The sequence below is a fragment of the Rhizopus delemar genome, genomic scaffold (assembly GCF_000149305.1).
Source record: "Rhizopus delemar RA 99-880 supercont3.6 genomic scaffold, whole genome shotgun sequence".
NCBI classification, from domain to species: domain Eukaryota; kingdom Fungi; phylum Mucoromycota; class Mucoromycetes; order Mucorales; family Rhizopodaceae; genus Rhizopus; species Rhizopus delemar.
Window position 1 is genome coordinate 59,140 of NW_027137832.1, and position 25,001 is coordinate 84,140.

Here is a 25,001-nt window from a genome sequence, read left to right on the forward strand (position 1 = left end):
TGATAATCTCATTCATTGCATACTATTGATGGATGTGATATTGATAGATAACTGGATGGATGGATGGATGGATGGATGGATGGATTAATTGCTAAAGCTAGTATCTTTTTTGTCTCGATTTCATCTTTTCGAAAGATGAATGAGTCTTCCTCTTTGTCGTTCTTTTTTGTATGGATGGGGCATCATAGGATGCGGCGGTAGCAGCAAGATATCGTTTCATACCTATGCGGGGAAAGAAGGAATCATCATCTTCACAGCCTTCTCTATTTTACTCCCCAACGGCTCCCTCTCCTCATATTTAAACACCGACATCACAAAACGTTCAAATGAATAAAAGTATAAAGGGATTGTCATGTAATAAAAAAGGAAACAAGATAAATAAATTTATTTTAAATAAAACATAGAGAAATAAAAGACGAGCATGCCTCTAACATACATTTTTTTTCCATAAAGCCAACAATAAAATCTACAAAGAGCTTTAGTGACTAAGTGCTTCACTCCAATGCTCTTCTTCTTCACTTTCAGGATCATCCATCCATTTGGTATTAAGAGGTAAACGATCGCTCTGGTGTGTTTGAGTGGGTGACTCTACTCTTTTGATAACCTCTTTGCGAGGTGGAGGAGGCACAGGTAGGGTGGTATCGAGGATAGGATCCTTTTGTAAAGGCACAATGCGAGGAAGCTCGTTTGTTTTGTGAATAGAGGTAATATAAGGAGAAGGAATTTCTTCACGCACCATTGTCTTTGATCGGCCACGTCGGGGAGGAGGAGGTATCACGCTATCTTCAGCAGGTGCCATTGGAAGCGGAGGTAATGGCTCCGATGGTGGAGGCGTAGGGGGTGGCATGGGCCAACTTGTTTCTTTAGCAGCACTGTAAGGTGAAAGTGCTGCTGCATTACTACTGCTATTGCGTTTGGGCTCTGTACGTTCATTCTGAGACGCTGTGCTGACTAATGCACTGTTATGACTATGAAGAGAAAGAGTGGATTGAGAGAGAACGGAGGAATAAGAGAAGTGCTTGATTTCGGCAACCTGTTCTTCTTCTTCATCAGAAGAATCAAAGCTGATGTAGGATGAGACAGTCTCTGCAGGACTTTGAGGGCCACGTTCATTATGGGTAATTGTAGAGGCAGCTTTGCCGCTAGAGTGGTGAAATAGGTTTGTAGGATTAGTTAACTCTTCATCTGTTGAGTAAGAAGCTTGTATTTCCTCTTCTTCTTCCTCGTCTGAAGATGTAGTGTACATAAAATCACGAACTTGAGACATTTGACGTCTAGCTTCATTTTGGCGTTGATAGAATGCAGTAGTTGCGTCTTTGCTGTCTGTAGCCTTGACGGGTTCAAATGTAGCTGTGGTGGGTGAGGCACACATAATATTGCTGTCGGTGCTATTGTTGCGACTACTCATGAACTCAAGTAACAATGCGTCCTTCTCCAGGATACTCTGAGTAAGGTCAATCATTTGCGAATCCATATTCATCCTTTGGGTTCTCATCTGATTTTCTAGCTTATTGATGATTTTATCCTTTTGTTCAATTGTTCTGCTTAATTCTGCAATCTGATCCTTAAGGTACTTGAGTGTGCTTCCACTAGCACTTCTAGACAAAGAAGGTGTGGCATTATCCCTTTCTCGAAGCGCTGCCTTCAGCTCTTGCAATTCCAACGCTTGTTTTTGAACAATGCTTAATGCATTCTCGCTTTCAACGGATGCAGCTTTACTCAACCTGTCTTTTTCTTCAATGACAGCAGTCAGCTTCTTTATCTCTATGCGAAGGGCTTGTGATTCTCGTGAATCAGATATGGTCCCTCGGTGCTGATCATCCATGGATGAAGTTAGCTTCTGCTCAAGTGCTTCCATTTCCATTTGATGTTCTTTCTGCTTCTCGGCCAGTAGGGTAGTAATCTCTGCATTCATCTTTCTTTTATAGCTTTCAAATTCATTCTGAATCTCTGTAGAGACGACCATCATCAACCGCATCTGACTGTAGCTCATTTCTAACTCAGCTTTTAATGAAGCAATAGAGTTTTCCATTTCATCCTTCATTTTGTAAAGACCAGCTAGTTCTTGCCGCAGTGCATCAATCTCAGATTTGGCCCCATCTGATTGATTTACCTGGGATGCAGACTTGCGAAGATTTTCTAAACTGACTTCATATTCACTGAGCAGTTCGTGCTGCTTCACAATCAGTTTAGCTAATTGTCTCACACGGGTCACTTCCTTGTCCTTTTCTTCATTGGCCGCTTCCAGATTTTCTTTTGAAGAGGTACCCAGGTTTTCCAGTTGGCGTTTGTAGAAGGCAATGTCTTCATTGGCCTTGTTCAAACGGGCATTGACTTGAGAGTACTGGGACTTGAGTGTCTCACACTGAAACCAAAGAGAGGCAGCGTCCTCTGTGTTAGATGAAGTGCTGTCAGAGGAAGATCGCTTGGTGTCTGGATGAGAGGAATCATCATTGAGCTCTAGACTTGATACAGAGCCAGTTGTTAGGCGATTTGAAGTTGGCCGACTGTTTTTGTCCCCAGGACTAAGATCTTTATTACTATTGCTCGATAAAGGACGGCGAGGGTTGTGTGAATTTGGTGTGTTATTGTTGAATGATGTACGATTTCCTGTGAGAGGAACATAGTTAGCATTGGGCCGAGGGGACATATTGAGTTTACTGTAGCGTCCTGAAAGAGGTGGAGAAGCACTTCTTGTTTTTTCTGGATTGTCCTCTTGAACGAATTTACTCGACCAAACAGATGATACGGCCCCAATGTTTTTTAGTCTGGCTAGTTCCTTGTCTACTGTTTTTGTAGTAACATTGTTATTGTTTGTTTTAGTGGTAGTGTCGGTAGTATTGTTAAAGACAGTTGAACGTTTTTTCAACCATGAATTGTCTCCTTCAGATGCTGTAACGGATGTCATTTATCTTCAAAAGATAAAAATGGACGATACAAATAATAAAAAATATACGAGAAGAAAAGACGTAAAAGAAATGAAATAGTTAAACTGAAGAGGAAATCGGAAGGCGAATGTATAATGATTTCCAGTTTAGCGGAGACTGATACTGATCGTTAAAAGGAAACACAGCACATGCTACTTCCAGGAACAACAGTCTATTTGCACTTTTTAAGGAAACGAAAACCACGGACATCATTCAATTAGAAAATTAAAAAGTTTTTTTTTTTTTTTTTTCTGATCACCTTATATGATTTTCTAGTCTTTTACAAAGTGATCCATTCTAAATATAAGAATAATGCTTGTAAATATGTATGCATTATGGTATTATGAAGGGTAAAATTATTTAATAAAGTGAAAAGAACAAAGTTTATGTATGTGTTTGATTTTCCCTGTCTCTCTCTCTTTAAGGTAGTACTACATATAATCACATTTTGGTAAGGAAAAAAAAAAGGAGAGGATGGTAAAGTGATACAATAAATATGCCAAAATTTAAGTGTAATCAAATATTAATTTATACAAGAAATGCAATTGCCGTTTCTAATAAACTTTCACTTGCTCTTTTTTATTATTTCTTTAAACAAATACAAGCTATTTTTGTATTTCTGTGGTACAACTTCTAATTAAAATAGCGAGAAGTGTAATTACGCGCCACGGCTGCTTTTTTGTCTGAAAGCCGAGCTAAAAGTATAGCCTTTAATTGCATGACTTTCATAGAGAGCGAATACAAGAGAAATCTACACGACACATTTAAAGTAAAAAAAAAAAAAAAAGAATCTGATTTTGAGATAAACTAATGATCATAAAATCTTTTAAATATGTGTATTTTTTTTGGACACGAGTTCAATACAAAGATTTGCTGTTATCAAAAAAAACATAGATATGTTAATAACCTTAGTTGTATATCTCAGTGTTTTGAATCTATACATTATTTGCGATTTTTGCTGTAGAATCGCACAGCTGATGAAGAGCAAAAGCCTCAAGCCATAAAGAGTCAAAGCTTAAAATTAATGAGATATGCAACGAAAGGCTGATTGAACAAGGTAAAAACATGCCTAAACCTATATTTTACGCTAATGCTTTCACGAGATTATCAAATAAGGACAGGCGCTTTTTCATTAGGTGGCTAATTATTGCCCAAAGATTAAAATGATGAATATTCCTTTTTGCAATTTCTTTTTAAAAACAAGCAGGGAGCGTATTTAAAATTATGTTTACATAATGGTCTTACAAATTGAATATACAACAAAGCTTTATGAAAAAGACAATGGTTAGTGATGATAAAGAATGGCGAATCATGTTTATTTAACACTGTGGCGTTTAAACTCGAGAAACTTCCTTAAAATAATTGGAAAGACTACCTTTTTGAGGAACAAATTTAACATAACAACCATCAGGTTTAACGAGACCCTTTGAACGAGCTTCAATATAATCAGCACGGTCCAAAGGAGTGAAACCCCACTTCTTGGAGATAATGATCTTTTGTTGACCAGGGAACTTGTACTTGCAACGTCTCAAGGCCTCAATAACGACAGCTTTGTTAGAGTCCTTGGAACGAACAGAGAAGATGATTTGACCAATGTTAACACGAGCGACCAAACCATTGGGTTTGCCGAAAGCACCACGCATACCGGTTTGCAATCGATCAGCACCTGCGCAAGACAACATTTTGTTAATACGAGTCACATGATAAGGATGAACTCGAATACGCATGTGGAATGAATCTTTGCCGGATGTCTTGGCCATGTACTTGTTGGCACAAATGCGACCTGCTTCAAGTGCTTCTGCTGATAACTGCTCGTACTCGTTTGAGACCAAGTGAACACAAAGAGGGAAATCATCAACGGCAGCCTTCTTACGACCCAAATCGTAGATTCTTAACTTGGCATCAGGAACACCACGACAGTATCTGGACTTGGGATAAGGTTTGTTTTTACAGTATCTGTAACAGCGTGCAGGACGACGACCCATATTAATGTAAAAAAGAAAAAAGGAAAAAAGATTTCGTCATCATGGTTCGTTTATTGCTCCTTTTTATATGCTTGCTACGGCAGCCTTCATTAGTAATCAGAGGTGGACTAAAAAAGCATGTCACAGGCAAAAGAAAGTATGCTCATTTAAAACAACTGCTTGCAAAATTGATTCGTTTATAATTTAGAGTTCAGCTCGCTTACTTTTGTTTGAGACATGTTCTTGTAACTATAAAGCTTGGTCATTTTATTCTTCTTTGGCTATAAAGAAAGATTGCATCAGCTCACATTATTGGAGCTTTAAACTACATGATTGAGGAAGAAAAAAAGAAAAGTATATTTTTAGTAAAAAAAAAAAGTTTATAGGTCAGATGGGTCGTACTGTGTATTACTCAATGTCTTCCACAACCATATTCTCAATATTCTATAGGAGAACAAAATAACCATATGTCAATTGAGGCATTGGTATTGCGTTGATAGGATCCTTTTGAAGTTAAACCATCAAAGCATTCAGAAAATTTAAAAATGTAGCTTTTGTTTTAACAGAACTTTACTGTCTTATAAAATCATGTATGAACGCATGTAAAATAGTCTTTGTGGATGAATTCTGTATTTCTCATTGTAACTGTATTAGGAATTCGAATATAGTCAATAGTTGATTGTTTAACAGAGAGAAACTATAGGTCAAAAGCAGTTCACCTTCGTATTCTTGATTTGTTTATACTTTTATTTACCGTCATTCTCAAGCTGAGTTGTCCCAGTCAAAAGGACAAGAAGATTGCAACAGATTTAAAAAGGTAATTATTTTGGGACTGAAGGAAGGGAAGATGCATTTGATTGGGATTCTTTTGGTCTATATGGAAAAAGAAATTCATGATTACAATTAAATGGTTGAATGTTTATTTTGCTTCGATGTGTAAAGAGAGAGAGATTAAGGTTACTATATGAAGCATATAAAAATATCTTTATGGAGAGTATTAATCAAAGATCATCATGTCATGCAATAAAAACCTCTTTTCAACCTGCTTCATTTGACAAAAATCAAGTGAATTCAAACTTTGTGAGGTTTGAGCTTGAAGGTAAAAGAATGTAGAAGGATTTATTTAGACTGTCGATATTTGACTATAAAATATAAACTTATGACGTTAAATTGGTTGAGTGAATTGGGCAGGAAACAATGGATACGGATACTAATTGCAAATGTTTGTGTGATTGCTTCTTATTCAGTACCTGATCAATACCATGGCAATTCAATTCTATTGAAACTATTTTTTTTTTTTTAAAAAAAAAAAAAAAAGTGTGTTTAGATTTACCTAATCTTGTTGTCAAACTTGATTATATGAAAAGTATTATAGATATTTATGATAATCATTACTTTAAAGGTGAGACCAATTTTGATATTTTAACAATGCAATTAATATCAAATGAGTATTGAAAATAGGTTTTGAATCCAAGAAAGTTAAAGCCAGCAAATTTTTTCAAGTAGATGCAGTGACAATTGAGCAAAGCACGATTCAACAGATAGGTACTATATATATTATAAAGATGAATACTAAAGATGCTTTATTCTTGGAGCGTCTTTATCTATTACTGACTCGATCATAATATTATTATAATGACAGGTTAGATATCAACAGATATAGTTACATGTTTAATAGTGTAATGTATGCACCATATTACTTTATACTATCATATTGGTATTAGAGATCAGAACTTATCCATTAGACAGTAGTCAAAACTACTAGTATAGATTCAGAAAACAATGAATACTATGTATCTTTTGCAGGCCAAACCATAAAAGAGACTACGGATAATTTATGCTGATGAAAATCATACCCAATTAGGTCTAATAATAAAAAAATGAGGAAATTGAAGTTAAAAACCGATTTTTTTTTTCTCGATTTTTTTTTTCTCGGTTATTTTTTTCTCCATTTTTTTTATCGATCTAAAGTAAATTCACAATTCACCCAGACATTTGTTAGTTTGATCTGTTTAATAAGCAAAATTCCTTCATCCCCTTTAAAAGTAATACAATTTATTTTTTTGACCTTCTTTGTGTTCTGATTGTTAATTTCAATCCTTGCTTTGCCAGATATTTTGATAACTTGCTTGATTCTGTATGCATTGTCTCGTTATACCAATTAGAGTAATTTTCATTTTATGTTTTTTAATTATCTTTTTTACCTTTCATTCCTGGATACGTCTTTGCAGAGTAAATTGTAAATGGATTAGAAAATACATGAGCTATTACTTCATTTCTATATTAAATAAATAATAAATAAAAGTATGCAATCATATTATTTTATACTTTGTCAAATGAATCAAGCTAAATTTTAATCGGTATTGACCTGTCAATCTTATACTCAAATCAGAAAAGGCAAAATAATAACCTTTTTCACCCTTCATGCCCTTTAGAAAAGAGGGAGAGCTGACAAGTGATCCGAATAGAGCTTTTGTTCCATTAACGATATCCAACTGTTTTTTCATATCCGTTGACCATAAAGATGCATGTAAAACATAAAATGGACTTTCTATTGAACTGATAAATATATGAAAATACAATGAATAATAACAAGACAAATGAATATCAAGTTAACATTTATAATTTCTTTAAATACTTTTTAGCTACTTCAATATTCCTATCCAAAACTGTCAACTTTACAATCGGCGCTGGATCAATAGGTCTTCTATCCTTCTCACTATCACTACTGATCCTACACTGTTGTGGCTGCTCTACTATTTCTAATAAATAAATACTATTTTATAAAATCAAATGTCAATATTGTTGAATCTATTTTATTTTTTTATTATTTTTACTTTTTACTTGAAGGTAATTCTTGCTGCTTCAAGTATTTTTCATACAATTTATTTACAGGGTAATCTAATAAGACATCTATATTTGGCTTCATAAATGTAATATGTTTGTCTGGAGGGGAAGAAGAAGAAGGGGCATGAAACTCTTCTTGTTCACCACTAAAGTTAATCAAATTAAACAAGTCTTCAGTAGATGTTGTATTATCCATTTAATTCTTTATAAAAAAAAATTGTAAAAAAGAAGGAGAAAAAAAAATATCGATGATTGATTTTAAGAACAAGGATAGCAAAAAAAAAAAAAAAAAAAAAAAAAAAATGAAAAAAATAAAGTCAACTAATATCGGTGATTTCATAGTCATTGCCAGATTTTCGTGAAAGCATAAACCCCCCTATTTCCAAAAGAGGTACATTCTACCAACTCCGATAAATCTCCAATTGTATGAAACAGTCAAGTTTTCATTTAAAAAAAAAAGTTTATTTTATGTATCCTTTTAAATAATAAGCTAAAGGCTTGAATCATTTGCTTATTTCATTCAAAAATAATAACATTTAATTTAATAACCTTCTTTACACTATTGATTCTGAACTCCCCCTTTTTTATTTTAACAATTGGGGGAGGTACTGATGATTGGTATTTGATGCACAAGCATAAAGATCATGTTCAATACAAATCCAATCATAATCCATGCAAACATAGCCAATCATTCTTTAAAAACTATCACTGAAATCATGCAACCTTGTCGATCCTAAGCCATGTGCTACAAGAAAGCTTAAACCCACTGTCCTTTCCCTTCTCTTGTCCCCCAAAAAATTACAAGTCCAAATATAGAAGCGCATACCAACACCTTGGTTTATGCTAATGAATAAATGTTTATTTCAATTGATATTTTGCTTATTTTTGTCAATTGAACTTTATCAATCTCACTTTTTCTTTTTATGTTCATCTTATTTTTCTTGGTGAGATAATAAGATGGATCCTTTGTTTTATTGAGCCTTTGTCATTGTAGGAACAAGAATGATGAATCATGTTTTTGGTGATGAAGACCTTTATAAAAAAAAATCTAAATTTATTGAAAATGTATTTTTAATAATGACTATTTAAATTAATAAACCACCAGGAAATCTTCTTCTTATGCCAGTATCAATATTGAAATCTAAAATGGAATTCTCTAATCCTATTTGAATGTTTAATATCATTTTATAATAATAAAATGACATCTACTTGCCTACAAACATATTTTTACTATCCACAGAAAAGCTGAGACCTGTAATAGGTGTATCATATCGATTAGACCCAATTCTTAATGTCTGCTGTCCATCAAATGTACGGGCATCTACAACATGAACATGCGAAACATGCTCTGTAAATGCCAATAGATCAATAGCTCCTGCCTGTGTAAATTTGACACATCTTGCTGCACCCTTTGTAATAGATGACTATTTCATCTTTAATATCCTTTTCTTCAGTGATATCTTTAGCTTACATTAATCCCAGTGAATTTTGCAATAGGATTTGAATGTCGAATGTCCCATACATGGACAGATCCATCTTGACTTGAAACAGCAAATTTATCTGATGTATGATTCCATGCTATAGAAAAATTGGCATCATTTGAAACTAATCAATCATGGTTAATAGCCCCTTTTCTTTTTTTATTTATTTTCTTTATTACCTGCCATGGTTTGAATCAATTCATAATTGCCTGAATAGGAAATACTAAATAGTAATACACGATTATCATCTCCGACAGTAATCATCATCCTTCCATTCGGACTGACAGATGCTGTAGATGTATTAATGACACATCAAAAAGAACCAGTTGAACTTACTATGATTAACTGCTGTCCTAAAGTCTAGTGTGTCTATTAAATTTAAATCTGGTACACTAAATACTCGAATTGTGGTATCATTATTTGATACTAGCAATCTTATATCACCATTCATGCAACGAGAAAAGCATAAACCATTATTAATAGTACATCCAGGTGCTGAATTAATACTCCTAAATAATAAATAGATAAGCACAAGAAAAACTAAAGAAATCCATTACATTTGCCAGTGTGTCTTGATATCTTTCAATGTCAGATCACCATGTTGTCCTCCTGCTGCCCAATAACCAAATCTAATTTTGGAGGGGATATAAATAATGAAATGGTATGTTTTATATCACAACCATACCCTGATGCCATACAAGTTGGATTATACCCAATGTCTCTTAATAAATAATCTCTTTGTCCAGTGATATGATTATACTTTTGAATCTATTAATTTATGAAAATAAAATAATCTCTTCTTACTCTATAAATATCATGTCCCGTAGGAAGAACGATATCATTTCCAAATTGTTTATCTGTCAATAATAAGTCTCTTAATTGCCTATTAAAGAATATGTATCATTCATCTACAGCTATTTATTATTATCATTATTAATTACCAGTGATGAATAGTCACTTTTTGATCATGAACTATTGGTCTTTGATTCACAAATAAATTTGAATTTCTAAATCTTATTAGTTATATTATATCAAACCATCATTCATTATACCCTGTTATACATTCTGTATCAATTATTGTCATTTTATGAAAAAAAAAAAAACCAACAGAAAAAAAAAAAAAAAAAAAAAAAATGACGTGAAAATAAAAATAAAGGTTATTTTTATGCATTCATGATGTATAAGGTTTCATTACACACACCGAGCTCAAAAATCAGTCGATGTGACGCAATAATGAATTATTTGTAACTCCATGCAGTAAAAAATAAAAAATAGACAAAATGTTGATGTTTAAAATTACTTTATGTACAAAATAAATATTTGAATTGAAGGTGGGGATGGGGAGAGAGATTCCATATGCAAACTGATTTTTTATTTAAAAAATCTTACTGAGCAGCAGTAGCAGCAGCTCTACGACGATCACGTTCTTCAGTGATAGAGAGCTTGACACCCTTACCCTTAGGAAGAGAGATCCAGGACTTGTTACCTTGACCAATAGTGAAGACGTTGGAGATACGAGTAGCAAAGACATGATCAAGAGCATCCTTGATGTGAACAATTTCGAAACCACCAATGTGACGTTCACGATGAACCAATTGACCAACACGACCAATGTTACGACCACCAGTCACCATAACAATATTACCCACATCAAACTTGACAAAATCTTCAATCTTGCCAGTTTCAATATTGAAACGAACGGTATCATTCGTCTTGATCAAAGGATCAGGATAACGAATAGTACGACCGTCGTGAGTAGTAATGTAAGGAACACCCTTAGAACCAATCAATACCTTCTTGACCTTGCACAATTTGTACTTGGCCTCTTCGTCGGTAATACGATGAACAGCAAAGCGACCTTTAACGTCATAGACGAGACGGAAGTTTTCACCAGTCTTTTCAATTGAAATAACGTCTGTTAAACCAATTTAAAGTAAAGGAGAAAAAAAGCATCCGGGATTCGTCAAAGCTTAGCCGTCAATAAAACTCACTTCCACACCCTCTTCTCTCTCTTTTCACTTACCCATAAAACCAGCAGGGAAAGTAGAATCCGTACGGACCTTACCATCCACCTTGACCAAACGTTGCATCAAGATCGATTGAACTTCACGACCGTTGAGAGCATACTTCAAACGGTTACGGATAAAGACAATCAAAGGCAAACATTCACGAGTCTTGTGAGGACCAGAAGATGGCTTGGGAGCATAAGAACCTGAAATGAGAAATTAATACTTGAAAAAATAAAAAAGGTATAAGCCACATGGTATTTTTATGTCATCAGTTTATAATAAAACTCGTCAATAATATTCGGATTGTTGAGCTTGACTTTTGTTTATTTTTTGTTCATCATCTAAAGAGATGTATACCATGCAAACTTATACCTCTTTCAAAACAACTTACCCAAAAGTTTGTCAAGCATCCAATGCTTGGGAGCTGCTAAACGTTTCATATGCTTCTTGGGACCACGAGCCTATTTGAAATAAAAGTGAGATGAATGTTCAATGTGTAATCTATTCATTATTTACCATTTTTTATTATTTTATAAAGAAAAAGAAAAAAAAGGGAACGTAAACTTCTTTATTTAAAGGCAAGCAAAATGAAAAAAAAAAATTTTCCATTTACTTTTCAGTTTCCGGACAAAGAAAGTCACTTGTTACACACACACACTTTTTTGCTAATTTCTTGTAGCTTTTATGCTGCTGCAGTACATGCTATATGAATCTTTATTTCCAAATTTCATCTTCAAGGTCAATTTGAAGGTAACAAAGGTCAAGAAATCTCAAATAGGATGGTATCATATTGGGTCATAACCTTCCAAAACAAATTGAATTTCAGCTTGTTCTTTGGCATGTAAACGAGTAAGAGATCAAAAAGGTACGTGTATATATGCCTTCTAGACCAATATTGGTATAATTGAATGTCAATAATAGTCCTTGTAGCTGGAAAAACATAATTGGGTCATTTTTGGATGATTTGAATAGATCTTTTAAAAACGCAGTTTTGAAAAAATACAGTTCATTTCATGATTCAAACACACTCTCTCTCTTGACCAATACAACTAACAAGTATTTTAAACGATCAGTGACTCTCTAGAAATTCTTTATTGTCTATGGATGACAGAGATAGTCTATCAGTACAAACTATGACTTGGAATATAATAACATGGTTTAGGATCTGAAATAGTATAAATTATGTACGCTCTTTATCATGTATAGCACTCTATGCTATTAACTCAAAGTAGTCTTGAATGATACAAAGGGAATTGTTGAGGTAAACGCGATAGGATACATGTCATAAATTGATTAAAAGGGTTCAATCAATTTTTCTTTTTTGCGAGATTCTTTCCAACTACGTGTCGAAAATGATAGACATAAAGATCTTACTAGCAAATCCAGGTCAAGAAACATGTCATAATAGAATGACAATGTTGCTGTTGAATTCGAAAGCTTTTACTGAAATAGCAGTTCAATTGGTGTGTTTTGGAGTGATATATTCATCCAGATGTGATATTAAATTAAATGAATAGCTATTCATTTGTTTATAAGAAAAGTCGGTTGATCAAGAACTATGTAAAAGATACGGAAGATATCAGGGAATACAAAAAAAAAGTTTGTGAAGAACAGCAAGTTCACAAGAGTAGTTAGAACCAAGAGAAAAAGAGTCGTGTGAGGGAACATTGGATTGCATTCTGAAGCAACAATTCTGAATGATAACAATTTTCTTATATCTGTTTATAACATGTGTTTCCAACTTTTACCTCTTAATCTTAACAAGGTGCTATTATCTTATCCTTTCGTTTTATTTTTGAACTTCTATCGATATATAAATGGACATGTATTCAATTGTACTCGATCCGTTGCTTTTATTATGTATCTACGACCATGGTTAATACTCTAGTAATATCAAATATTAAACAATCTCACTGAAAGGAAGCAGCTTAATTAGATTTAGTAATAATGTACTGCAGTCCTTGCAAGTACAATCAGGAAAGATTCACATTCAAAATCTACCAAAATGTTTTCAATAATATTTAAACAAGTGTATGGGACTAACACTCATTCTCTCTCTCTCTCTCTCTTTTTTTTCCCCCCTCTCCTATCAATCCTAAGCCGTATACCAATCAATACCAACCATTTTTTCAGTTGGTGCAACTTTATATAATTTAATCTTGTAAGAAAAAACTTCTTTTTATCATTCGTATAGAGAGCTTAATGATTTTCTACACACATTTTCTGATTTTTCAGTCAAAGCTTCATATATCTCTTCAGGCCAATGTCGCTGTCATTGAAGGGCAAGTATTTGAGCTTTTCGACACTGATCTAAATTGAATTTTGTCATCTGCCAATTAGGCTTAAACTGCCAATTAAAATTAAATATCCGCTAATTGGCACCGTGAGTATATTATCAGCCTTTTTTTTCTCATCAGCAAAATTTTTTAGAGAAAAAATAGTCTCACAAGATTTCCCTAATTGGCTTCAATAAAATGAAACTGTCGAACCCGATCGTTGTATGACAAAAAAAAATTACAAATATAGCACGGATGTTTATGCTTTTATTGTTGTATCAAAAAAGAAAAATAAATACACAAAAAATCATTTATGTATGTGTGACAATCAAGTTTCATTTGTGTATTTTTGTTCTATTGTGGTCTATTGTATGCAGTATTGTTTTGTGTTGTTATTTTCCTGTGTATTTTATGATACGTGAGTGGCATTATTAATGATAAATATACGCATCCGTATATTGCTCGCACTCTAGGGAATAATTTTTTAAGCCTGAAAAAATAGAAAAAAATATTTTTTGATTGGGCAATCTGATTTTTTTTATTTTTTTATCTATTTTTTTTTCTTTCTTTCTCTCTTTCTCTCCCTTTTTTTTATATATAAAAAAGCACAGATTCTCTTTCTTTTTTTTTTTTTGCACACATATTTTTCTCTAGCTTATTTTTTAATATAAGAGTTTAGAATCAACAGCCTCCCTCTCCAAAGCCATTCTTTAGATATCTACACAGACGACAAAAGTGTCCCATGTCGAACTCACCTGTTCCAGCTCAACAAAAACAGATGAATCGCTCCATGAGTATCAGTGAAAAACAATTACCTGTCACCGAAATAGACTTGGCATCTGAATCCAATTGGGCTAATAAATACGAAGATTTTGATATTGGAAAACCTATTGGTATATTCCCCCCCCCCTTCTCTCATTGAATAAGTGACAACCTTTTTATATTGAACATATAACTCATAGGCTATGGATCTTCGGCCGTTGTCTATGAAGCAATTTATAAACCATTGAAGATCAAGGTAGCTATTAAAATCATTGATTTGGATATGTTTGAAAGAAATCAAATTGATGAACTTCGAGTAAGTTAATTTCTTGTTTAATCAGCACACAATCATTAATTTTTTTTTTCTTTGTTTGCAGCGTGAAACAGCTTTGATGGCATTATCTAAGCATCCTAATGTATTGAGGGTGTATGGCTCCTTTGTTAATGGACCAAAACTTTATATTGTCACTCCTTACTTGGCTGCTGGTTCTTGTCTGGACATCATGAAGTCTTATTTCACAGAGGGTTTGGATGAAGTCTCTATTGCCACCATCCTAAAACAGGCATTGGAGGGTCTCATCTATTTGCACAAAAATGGGCATATCCATCGCGATGTCAAGGCAGGAAACCTTCTTATGGATGATCAGGGTACTGTTCTTTTGGCTGATTTTGGTGTTTCTAGTTCACTCACAGAGAATAATGAGGTTAGAAAGACCTTTGTTGGTACTCCTTGTTGGATGGCTCCCGAAGTGATGGAACAAGCCGGCTATGATTACAAAGCTGATATCTGGAGCTTTGGTATTACCTCACTTGAATTGGCTACAGGTCGTGCACCCTTTGCTAAATATCCACCGATGAAAGTCTTGATGATGACCATTTCGAATGCACCACCTACTTTGGATAGGGAGAACTGCAAACACAAGTTCACAAAGACATTTAAAGAAATGATCGATCTCTGTTTGCAAAAGGACCCTGTCAAGAGACCCACTGCCGAGAAGCTTCTCCAGCATCCATTTTTCAAGCAGGCCAAAAAAAGGGATTACTTGGTCAAATCTATCTTGGCGTATGTACCCTCATTGGATCAAAGACCTCATAAAAAGGTGCCTCAAAAACATATTTCGGTTGTGACAACGGATCAGCAGTGGAATTTTGAAGAAGACGTAGAACCTAAATCGGCTGTGACTCCTGCTGTAACTGAAACTGTACGCCCAATGGAACGAATGAGATCAGTTGTCAAATTTAAGGAAGATCCACCTAAACCGGAAAGGATGAAATCCGTTGGTCCAAACGAAAAAAAGCACATTTCATTTGGTGAGGTCACCGTAAAAGATGCGAGCGATCGACCCCCAACAATCATCACTGAGCCCTTGAACGAGATACCGGCTACATTGAAGAAATCTAGATTTGTGATTGGAGATCATTCCATTGATCCTTATGCCTCCTCACCTTCTTCTTATTCTCCTCCTGCTTCGACCCCTGTTGATGCAACCTATACTGGTCTAGGAATTAGCCAACACGGCACAATATCTAGTATTAGCAGTAGTGCACAAGGTAGTACGATCCATGATGGTGAAGTGAAAAAGGGTCGTTTTAGTGTCAACCAGACACCAGCATCCACACGTCCTACAACGCCTGCCTCAGAGGATTCTCAATATACAGAAGTAAAGGCGATCTCTCGTGTGCCAAGTCAGGATAGTACCCTGGAGCGTAAATCAAGATTTGAAGTCAAGCACAACACACTCGCAAATCAACAACAACCATCGACAGAGTCCTTTCACAGTATACCTTTGACGCGAGAAAACTCGAGGGAATGTTCAATGTATAATAATGGCAAAATCAGTCGGTTTTCTATCGAGAAACCAGAGTCAGTGGCTGGACCCTGCTGTGAAATTACACCGTCTATCTTACCACCCGAATGTCGTAAAAAGGGTAGATTTGAATTGACAGGTGGATCAAATACACCCAGTGATTCTGGTAAAGAAAAAAAGATTTTTCATATGTAATTTATCAGTTTTAACCACTATTTTTTTTTTATTAGAAAAAGCGAGCCATCATGACTCTCCACAATCCACTGTCGCACCTTCACCAGCTATTTCACCATCTAATTCGCTTTCAAGAGGTCAAGCAAATCGAATTATTGATCCTAATTTCCCACATATGGTTTTTTCCCATATGGAATCATTGCTTAAGCAAACTGAGATTCAAAAGAACATGCTTCAAGGCCTACTCACTACCTTGCCTGTATTATATGGACCGCCTTCCCGTGGTCGTACTCTTTCTGACACCAAAAAACCAAATTATGTACATACCGATGAGATCAGGTAAAATAAGGATGATACGTAATTGATCAGTATGTCTTATGTCATTTTATTATAGAACAACACCTTCACATAACCAACAAATTTCAACAGATATAAACTCGACTATAGATCATCTTCAGCAATTATTGTTGTCTTCTTCAAAGGAAAGAGAAAAGTTGATTCAAGAAAATGAGGCTTTGAAAAAAGAAGTTGAACGTTTAAAGAAGAATCAAACAATAATAGAATAGAAATCTATGTAAACACTATAAAAATGTAAATAGCCCCTCCTTCTTAAAAATGCGTGAATCTCATTTGGATTAATAAAGATGACAATAAAAAAAAAAAAAAAAAGATATCTTGCCTCTTATTTTTAATTGCATAATAAATGTTTATTCTTATTTTTTTTTATATAAATTAATGATTCTTTATCTTTTTTATATGATCAGAATTACTGTTTGTAATGCTACCTCGTTTGTGGGGTACACTATCATTTTGATTTTTCAAGTTTATGCTTGCTCTGTTTAAGATGGCATGTATCGCATCCTCATCAAGATCAATATTTTGTTTCTTATTCGAGTCGCATCTTTGAGTGCTCTCTACAACTGTTATTCTCTTTTCATGAACCACCCTGCCCTCAATATGAATCTTTTGACTATTGGTAGGATCCACCCAGTGATGACTTCTTCTTATAACGAGATCTTCTTCAGAGGGTTTGTACCACAAGGGCAAAATATGATAATGATTGCCTCGTTTAGCTCCCTTTATAGCTACCTTTAAGAGTAACCAAGGTTTAGAGGATGTTTGTGAGATGCCCATTATATCAAGAGAAACATGTTGGTTTAAATTGCCACAGCAAGCGTGTTGAACAATTTTAGACTCCAACTGAACAAAATCCCCAAAGAAAAGAGGACTCTCAGCCCCTGAATGTATCGTTGTCTTTTGTCCGTATCTCTCCATTGATTCTTGAAACAAGGGTTCAAACGTTTGTTTTAACCTCTCCATACTTTCCGGACTGAGCTGTATACTAGTGGCCACGGCGGTTGGAACGAATCCCAAATATTTTTCCGTCATGCTCAAGGGATCTTCTTCTCTTGGCTGCGAATCATCTATCTTTCCATATGTCTTTCCGCAGTTCCTAGCTAACAATGCCAGGTTATGTGTCTCAACAATCCGCGTCATCACATCCTTCTCCCATTTTGGATTGTATTTGGGTCGAAGCGAGGGTACCTCTATTATCCTGCTACGATCAATCAACCTTTTACGGTGAAGCGCGTTCAAAAAGTCCTTGAAACGTTTGAGATGAGGCACGCGATCGTCCCACATGGTGATCTCCTTGATGGTGGGTACGTGATGAAGAATGTTGACAAGAAAGCATTGCTTAAAATGCATCGTTGACTGAAATACAGAGGCAGAGAGGTTATAATTGAGTTCCTTGTTCCGACCATCGACCTTCCAACGATATTCTGACACGGCCTCAGGGTCAGGTCGTAGGCCAATCAAGTCAAATTTGAGGCCTTTAGCTTCCAGCATGGTGGGAACCAGTGGGCTGAAAGGGTTGTGGCGTCGACCGGTCAAGACAACAGTCATTGTATGTGGATCTTGTATGCATGCACGTGCTTTACTCACAATCTCTTCATTCCAATAACCTTTCCAAGCTGTCTGTTTGAGATCGTCCAATGGTCCCAGCTCTAGACTGCGCACATCACGCCACCAGCCAGGTCCATACACACTCTCGGCAGTGACTAATGAACGTATTTTGGAATGCCAAATGGTTGGACTGAGCTGTGGTGAGAAAAACAATGTGTTGTCAAAGTCGAATACAGCTAAACGTCTGGGTGGTAAATGAGGTGGATGGTTTACAAATCGTGAAGCTTCAAATTGACGTTGCAAGATGCCCTAGTGATCAATTTATTATTCTTTTTTTTTATTGACCTGTTATTGTTTATATAAACACAAACCTTTTCTTTAGGAGTCATTTCATTGTACGTTGTGAATCTGTATTTCATTTTTTAACAGCACATAAAAGATATAAAAAAAAGCAAATTACACAGGCGCATTTATATTTATTTATTTATTTATACATTGTGGTATTCATGAATAGTAAAACGAGCACAAATACCGTTCTTGTTGATCAAGAAGTATTCTCTCAAATCATTCTTTAGCACAATTTGTTTACTTGGATATTTACGACCGTCTTCTTCTCTTTCTGGTTGTGTCACTTTTAAGTTTGTTTGATAAAGATAAGGGGCCAAAAATGGAACAGGTTGTCCGGTGACAAGAATTAACTAATATATCAAGGGTTAACATTTAGAGTAATAATATAAATAATAAGCATACATTCACATAATTAAATTGTTCTTTATGCGGATAAGGAATGGCTGGTGACACCATGATTTGTTGAATTTTCGATAAATCAACATTTGTATCTAATTCTATACGATTGATAGCTTTTGGCTTCTTGTTATCAAAGTTGGGAATTATTCCACAATTGAGCGTCTATAGAGTTCATATAAGCAAAATTGAATTTCGTATTACTTTATGTAAAAAAAGAACCTTTAGTGGAATGACACTTGAACCGACATCTCGAATACGTTTCTATAGTATGTAATATTAATGTATGTTAAAAGTAACAGTAAATACTTATTTTACCACTTCTTTTTCTGACTCTGCTTGAATCCATTCTTTAGCAACAATATCGATCTTTTCTGTCTCTTCTGCAGCAAGTTGTTCCGCTAAAGCCTTTTCCTCTGCTGTTGACATATTAAATACAAACAAGAAAAAACTTTTGTCAGAAATAAGCATTTTTTAGAAAAGTCCGGACGGTATTTAAAATTGTCGGGATCCTCTCGCACAATTTCAAGTGTGCAAGAAGCTATGGCAATACACCAACTTTAATACACAATTCTTTCTGTGATTGCCCTGAATAAGCAGCACTTGATTTCGGTGTTATTGAACTTCTGAATTATATAGAGTATAACAGCAAGCTATTAAGTAGTATACTGATATGTAAAATGAATTTATACGCAAGCAAATATAATAATACGTGGGTTCTCATACATCTAGTCATTATGTTTCTTACAATGATACAAATTCATAATAGTATTTCTTACTGGTTGTTATGTACTCTGATTTAAGCATATTAAGATGAATAAATATTGAAATGAGCTAACAAAATAACACTTATCAAAGCCCAGCTATATTTTCGTGTAAGAATATTTTTGTTGATAAGTTCTAGATTCAATCCTTTATACTAGGGAAAACCAATGAAGGCCTAAACATACTAGGTCAACAAAAGTAGTAATCGTAAAGGCAAATTGATATCCAGAATCTATTCCCAGTGTATATTATAACCTTAAAGTTTCCCATTTGAACTCAAGATAACCAAAGTAGATATGTAAATTAGAAATAGATTGAGAACACTCTCATTGCTGTCAAATGGCCTTGGACAAAACAAGTTGAATGTACATCATTTAGTTATAGATATATACAAGACGTGTAAAACTTTAAGAAATCAAAAAATAGAAAATATAAATTTATAATTTGCTCCATCGTAAACTCCTTCAATACAACAGAAGAATTGTGAACAAAGTGAAAGACCATTGCTAGGAGACCCAATAATGGCAAATTGCACAAACATTACACACAAGGCTGCTAATTTTGGAGCTGGCCATTCCGAGCCGATTTCCCAAGATGCTTAAATAGGGATAAACTTCTTCAAGTTCTATCAGAATAATGAATATGTACAATTTAATGAAGCTTGTATTTGTCAAAAAAAAAAATACAATGGATATAAATAAGTATAGAGCATACTTTCTGCCAAAACTTATTTTTATTGGATAAAACATGTTGTGACTTTTAAAAATAAATTATTAATCCAAATAGCTTTATTGTCTCATTTGCAACCCTAGTATCTCTCTTTTTTTTTTTTTTTTTATACTTCAACAAATGACAGAATCAGTAAAGACAACCTCAACACATTCCGGCGTGCTTCCTATCGGTAAGGACGGGAAACCCCTTAAGCCATGTTGTGCTTGCCCTGAAACCAAGAAACCTCGAGATCAATGTATTTTTGAAAAGGGAGAGGAAAACTGTCAAGAGCTTATTCAAGCTCACCTTACTTGTATGCGTAATTTGGGATTCAAGATATAAAAAATCCTGTTTACATTTCCTCATTCTTTGTATTATTTTGGTCCTTGAATAATGCTTTACTGCGCAATAAAGAAAAGGGCCCATTTATTAGATTTTTTTTTTTCCTGTACACTAATGATAATAAAGTATTTTACACAAATTATTTTGATGAATGATTTGCAACTTCGAATTCTTGTACGTGATCATTTCTGTCACTACTGACTTGATGAAAATGACCTACAGGATCTTTATTGAATTTAGAGTGGCGAATACTGTAAGTGAAATAGATGACCCAGCCAATACCCATCCAGACAAACAGACGCCAGATAGTAGTTACTTCGGCAAGCGCAATCAACGCAACCGAAATGAACATACCGATGAGTGGAAAAATCAAGGAGAAATATTTGCCACCAGGGATTTTGAATCGACGAGGTGCGTCAGGCCGAGTAAAACGCATGACAATGACACCAACATGAACCACAAAAAAGGCTAACAGTGTACCTACCGAGGTCATATTGCCTAATAAATCCACTGGCAGTACAGCGGCAAGAACAGCGGTAATGAAACCAATGGTGAGAGTAGCAATATAGGGTGTTTTGAATTTTGGGTGAACTTTGCAAAAGACTTGTGGCAGGAGACCATCCTTGGCCATCGAAAAGAACACACGAGATTGACCGAGCAAGTTGATGAGCAAGACAGAGGTCAGACCACATACAGCGCCAAGACAAACTAGAACGTTCAGCCAAGTAAAATCTTTACCCGTACGAAGCTCTACTTGTTCGACTGCGACAACAGCAGGGACAGAAGAATGAAGAAAGTCAGTGTATTTAGCAGCACCCGTCATGATGGTACAAAAGACCAAGTAAAGAATGGTACTGATTGTTAAACTACCAATTATTCCAACAGGAAGATCACGCTGAGGATTTTTGGCCTCTAAAGCTGCTGTTGTGACAGCATCAAACCCAATGTAACTGAAAAAGACAGTTGTTGCGGCTGCAAAGATACCTGAAACACCAAAGTAATGCCAATCCCCTGTGTTTGGAGGAATATAAGGATGATAATTGGGGGGATACATATATCCGCAGAGTCCAAAGATGAAGATGAGAATAACAAGAAGTTTGATGCTTACCACAAATGTATTGAACCATGCAGATTGACGGATACTTGAATAAAGATGAATAAACAATACAATATACATTCTTTATATCTTTACCCAATACATAAAACGACTGTAACAAGCATAATAACAACAAAACCTGGAACATTAAAATAATGGCCTGGTGTATATGAAATGGTCGGAGGACTTTCTGTCCATGCAACAGTAGGTTGAGTCCAGTTTTCACCAAATTGAATTCTACCTCTTGAGGCTACATTGAAAAACTTTACGAAATATCCTGACCATCCAACACCAACTAGTAACAAGAATAAAAAATAAGTAAACCTTTTTTTTTTTTTTTTTTTTTTTTTTTACCAGTTGCAGCACCAACCATGTATTCCAAAATCAAATCCCAACCAATAATCCAAGCGACAAACTAATCAAAACAAGGTCAGTCTAATGTTTCACGACTATCTTTTCTTTTTGTATACCTCTCCCATGGTAGCATAAGCATAAGTATAAGCAGAGCCTGCCACGGGAATCATAGAGGCCATTTCCGAATAACTAAGGGCGGCAAAAGCTGAGCAAATGTGTAAGCAGTCTTCCAGTGACTTTGATCAATGGCTTATTTATTTACCTGCAGCTGCAGCAGCCACAACGAACGAGATAGTAATAGCTGGTCCAGCGTTATTAGATGCAGCCTGACCAGAAAGGACAAAGATACCGGTACCAATAATAGCACCAATACCAACAAAGATCAATTGAAATGTGTTTAAGGCGCGCCTTAACTCTGTGCCTTCAGCTTCTCCCCATAATAATTCAACTGGTTTTATCTGAACCAGACGACGTGTCCAATACTTAAAGAAACCTTCATTTTCTTGTCGAAGATAAGAGTTTGGATCGACCTTATTGTAACGAGCATGGATTGATTCGAAAATGGTGGCTTTTCTTTGTTCGATATGCTCTATCGATTGATTGTGTTTTTCTGATGCAGAAGAAGACAACATTTGGAATAAAGAAATAAATAAAAAAAAAAAAAGAGAGAGAGAGAGAGAGAGAGAAATGGTTGCCTTAAAGTTAATCTTTTTAAGTAGCGCCCCTCATCCCAAAATGATATGTGAAAATATGACTTTATATGGCCTGTTCCATACGAAATGCATTGGTGAAATAATAATAAAAAAAGTGCAGGATATTGTTTGTGTTAGATACCAATTACAGTATTTGATAAATTTAAATTGTCATGTGCTTCAACTCAAATAAAACTTGTATTCGTCCTACCCTAGTTCTTTATGCAAATCATGAACATTAAATCAAGTTGATCTCTCCCTGTGGGAAATCCTATTCCTTTTGATTTTAAAGTATGACAGAAATAAAATGCATCTTTTCAATTAAGATCATAAGGATGTTTCATCTGTTTCTTTATTTTCTCTTTGCAAATCATTTTTATCATTGTTGTGCTCAAATCTTGTTTAGCCCCATGGAATAATCTTAAAAATTATCGCAGGAACCTGTTTTATTTGTGTATGAGACTTAAGGCTTAGGATTTTTTGTTTAAATAAGGAGTCAAAAAAGCAAGTGTAGAAAATGTTTCATGGTTGTATGTGTTGATTGAATTCCTAAATCGTATTACTCGTTTATAGGACTTGAATGAGAATTCACCGTACATCTGCGTAAATAAGGTATGATCATCTATAAAAAATATCCCACTATTTTTTGAATGCTCTTTATAGGCTTATAAATAATATATTGTTTAGTTGATCCTATTCAAACAATCAGCAATCATGTTAGCTCCATCTTTTCCAGTTACACGAAGATCAGCCTCATTTAAAAAAGGATTTATTGAAAAGTTGCTGATAAAGATGAAATGATAATAGCGTTTGTACCGGAACCTCAAGGAAGAAACACGTCTTTTTTTTACACTTTAATTATCTGCTTATCAATATCCTTTTGACATAGAAAAGAAAAATTAAAAAAGATGCAAACAATACAGTTTAAAAATCAAAAGCATCGATTCAGCCAATTACATACCTTATGCTTCTAAACTTGCATAATCCTATTTATCTAGTGTTTTTATGTAATGAAAGCGGTTATAAAAAAGAGCAAAAGGAAGATCAAAATAGAAAGATCAGTTAAATTTACAGAGTTTATTTACAGTTTCTGTTGTACTCTGCTAACACTTTCAATGCTAAAGTATTCTCTAATTCAATAAAACATCATCACTTATCAAGGAATAAACGTAATAAACAATAAGCCAGTTTGATACACAACTTTTTTTTTTTTTTTTTTATTTTTATTCCTGTTGTTTTTCTTCAAGTGGAAACAACAACCGTTTTGCACTTCAATGAAAGTTATCAAAAGCTGTTTCGAAACTTGAACTAGATAACCATTTGTTTTGAATCAACAGCAAGGCGGCATATATTTGGCTTCTTTTCCAGGGCTTTTATGTTGTCCTTTTTTTTGCAAGAACCCCTTGGAAAAAAAAAAAAAAAAAAAAAAAAAAAAAAAAAAAGGCTTCTTTTACAAGTTTTGTGATAGAGATTGTTTAGTACGAATATGAACCTACAGTTTCATAGGATCTCCTCTTAACAGAACTTTTTGTAATAATTTTTTTGAAAGAGTGCACACCCAAAAAATCGTTAATCTGTCCTATTCAATAATCAATGAATGTATTCTGATGAAGGGCTAATATACATAATTGTTAGCCCCTAAACTTTTAGATTCTCTTTTCTTGTAAGCATGGAATATTCTGAAGAAGAGAGAAAGGGAGACAGCGAATGGTAGACAATCTGTTCAGAAGATTCAAAGCCAACAAGCTATTGCGAATCCTCAAATTTTCAAAACAACTCGACATCTTCAAATCATTTCTTCCACAAAATACCTTGTTTCATTGTAAGCACAGGTTCTACTCTTCTTTCAAGGCACCGATAAGATCATCTTTCTAACGTTTCCCTTTCCCTTTGAAGCTCATCGTTTCAATCTTTCCCAAATGCTTTCGGACACATTCAAACCAAGGTTTTGAACTGGTTACTCGTTGAGTGTAGTCAACATTCTTTCCTGTTCCCATCACCTTACATGATCCTTTGATGAAAGCGCAATACTGTTGAGGAGTATGGCCATTTGATACCTTGTCTTTAGTCAAAAGATCGATTTCTCGAGCAGGATGTACATACAGCCCTAGGCCATAATAGACTTAATCATAGATTGGTAGGTA

The 25,001-nt window shown here is 34.7% G+C and overlaps 8 protein-coding genes across 8 annotated transcripts; 1 reads left to right on the forward strand and 7 right to left on the reverse strand.

Annotated features, from left to right (window-relative positions):
• Nucleotides 1-478: 478 nt before the first annotated feature.
• Nucleotides 479-2,650, reverse strand: RO3G_08004 (uncharacterized protein; the record flags this gene model as incomplete). The annotated part of the gene is made up of 1 exon (XM_067662594.1): nucleotides 479-2,650. The coding sequence occupies one exon, from the start codon at nucleotides 2,648-2,650 to the stop codon at nucleotides 479-481; it is 2,172 nt and encodes a 723-aa protein (XP_067518695.1).
• Nucleotides 2,651-4,261: 1,611 nt separating this feature from the next.
• On the reverse strand, nucleotides 4,262-4,912 carry RO3G_08005 (60S ribosomal protein uL16; the record flags this gene model as incomplete). Its single annotated transcript, XM_067662595.1, has 1 exon — nucleotides 4,262-4,912. The coding sequence occupies one exon, from the start codon at nucleotides 4,910-4,912 to the stop codon at nucleotides 4,262-4,264; it is 651 nt and encodes a 216-aa protein (XP_067518696.1).
• Nucleotides 4,913-6,867: 1,955 nt separating this feature from the next.
• RO3G_08006 (uncharacterized protein) lies at nucleotides 6,868-7,934 on the reverse strand (the record flags this gene model as incomplete). The annotated part of the gene is made up of 4 exons (XM_067662596.1): nucleotides 6,868-6,899; nucleotides 7,096-7,169; nucleotides 7,530-7,667; nucleotides 7,729-7,934. 4 exons carry the CDS (start codon nucleotides 7,932-7,934, stop codon nucleotides 6,868-6,870), a joined length of 450 nt encoding a protein of 149 aa, XP_067518697.1.
• Nucleotides 7,935-8,823: 889 nt separating this feature from the next.
• RO3G_08007 (uncharacterized protein) lies at nucleotides 8,824-9,915 on the reverse strand (the record flags this gene model as incomplete). Its single annotated transcript, XM_067662597.1, has 7 exons — nucleotides 8,824-8,900; nucleotides 8,952-9,162; nucleotides 9,210-9,343; nucleotides 9,399-9,509; nucleotides 9,556-9,728; nucleotides 9,777-9,848; nucleotides 9,905-9,915. 7 exons carry the CDS (start codon nucleotides 9,913-9,915, stop codon nucleotides 8,824-8,826), a joined length of 789 nt encoding a protein of 262 aa, XP_067518698.1.
• Nucleotides 9,916-10,604: 689 nt separating this feature from the next.
• On the reverse strand, nucleotides 10,605-11,747 carry RO3G_08008 (40S ribosomal protein eS4; the record flags this gene model as incomplete). The annotated part of the gene is made up of 4 exons (XM_067662598.1): nucleotides 10,605-11,134; nucleotides 11,243-11,431; nucleotides 11,620-11,689; nucleotides 11,745-11,747. The coding sequence occupies 4 exons, from the start codon at nucleotides 11,745-11,747 to the stop codon at nucleotides 10,605-10,607; spliced, it is 792 nt and encodes a 263-aa protein (XP_067518699.1).
• A 2,547-nt stretch (nucleotides 11,748-14,294) lies between these two features.
• RO3G_08009 (uncharacterized protein) lies at nucleotides 14,295-16,660 on the forward strand (the record flags this gene model as incomplete). The annotated part of the gene is made up of 5 exons (XM_067662599.1): nucleotides 14,295-14,397; nucleotides 14,467-14,582; nucleotides 14,644-16,240; nucleotides 16,305-16,567; nucleotides 16,643-16,660. The coding sequence occupies 5 exons, from the start codon at nucleotides 14,295-14,297 to the stop codon at nucleotides 16,658-16,660; spliced, it is 2,097 nt and encodes a 698-aa protein (XP_067518700.1).
• A 320-nt stretch (nucleotides 16,661-16,980) lies between these two features.
• Nucleotides 16,981-19,326, reverse strand: RO3G_08010 (uncharacterized protein; the record flags this gene model as incomplete). The annotated part of the gene is made up of 5 exons (XM_067662600.1): nucleotides 16,981-18,462; nucleotides 18,648-18,851; nucleotides 18,904-19,062; nucleotides 19,102-19,161; nucleotides 19,216-19,326. 5 exons carry the CDS (start codon nucleotides 19,324-19,326, stop codon nucleotides 16,981-16,983), a joined length of 2,016 nt encoding a protein of 671 aa, XP_067518701.1.
• Nucleotides 19,327-20,854: 1,528 nt separating this feature from the next.
• Nucleotides 20,855-22,797, reverse strand: RO3G_08011 (uncharacterized protein; the record flags this gene model as incomplete). Its single annotated transcript, XM_067662601.1, has 5 exons — nucleotides 20,855-21,857; nucleotides 21,908-22,106; nucleotides 22,166-22,226; nucleotides 22,282-22,370; nucleotides 22,428-22,797. 5 exons carry the CDS (start codon nucleotides 22,795-22,797, stop codon nucleotides 20,855-20,857), a joined length of 1,722 nt encoding a protein of 573 aa, XP_067518702.1.
• Nucleotides 22,798-25,001: the final 2,204 nt, after the last annotated feature.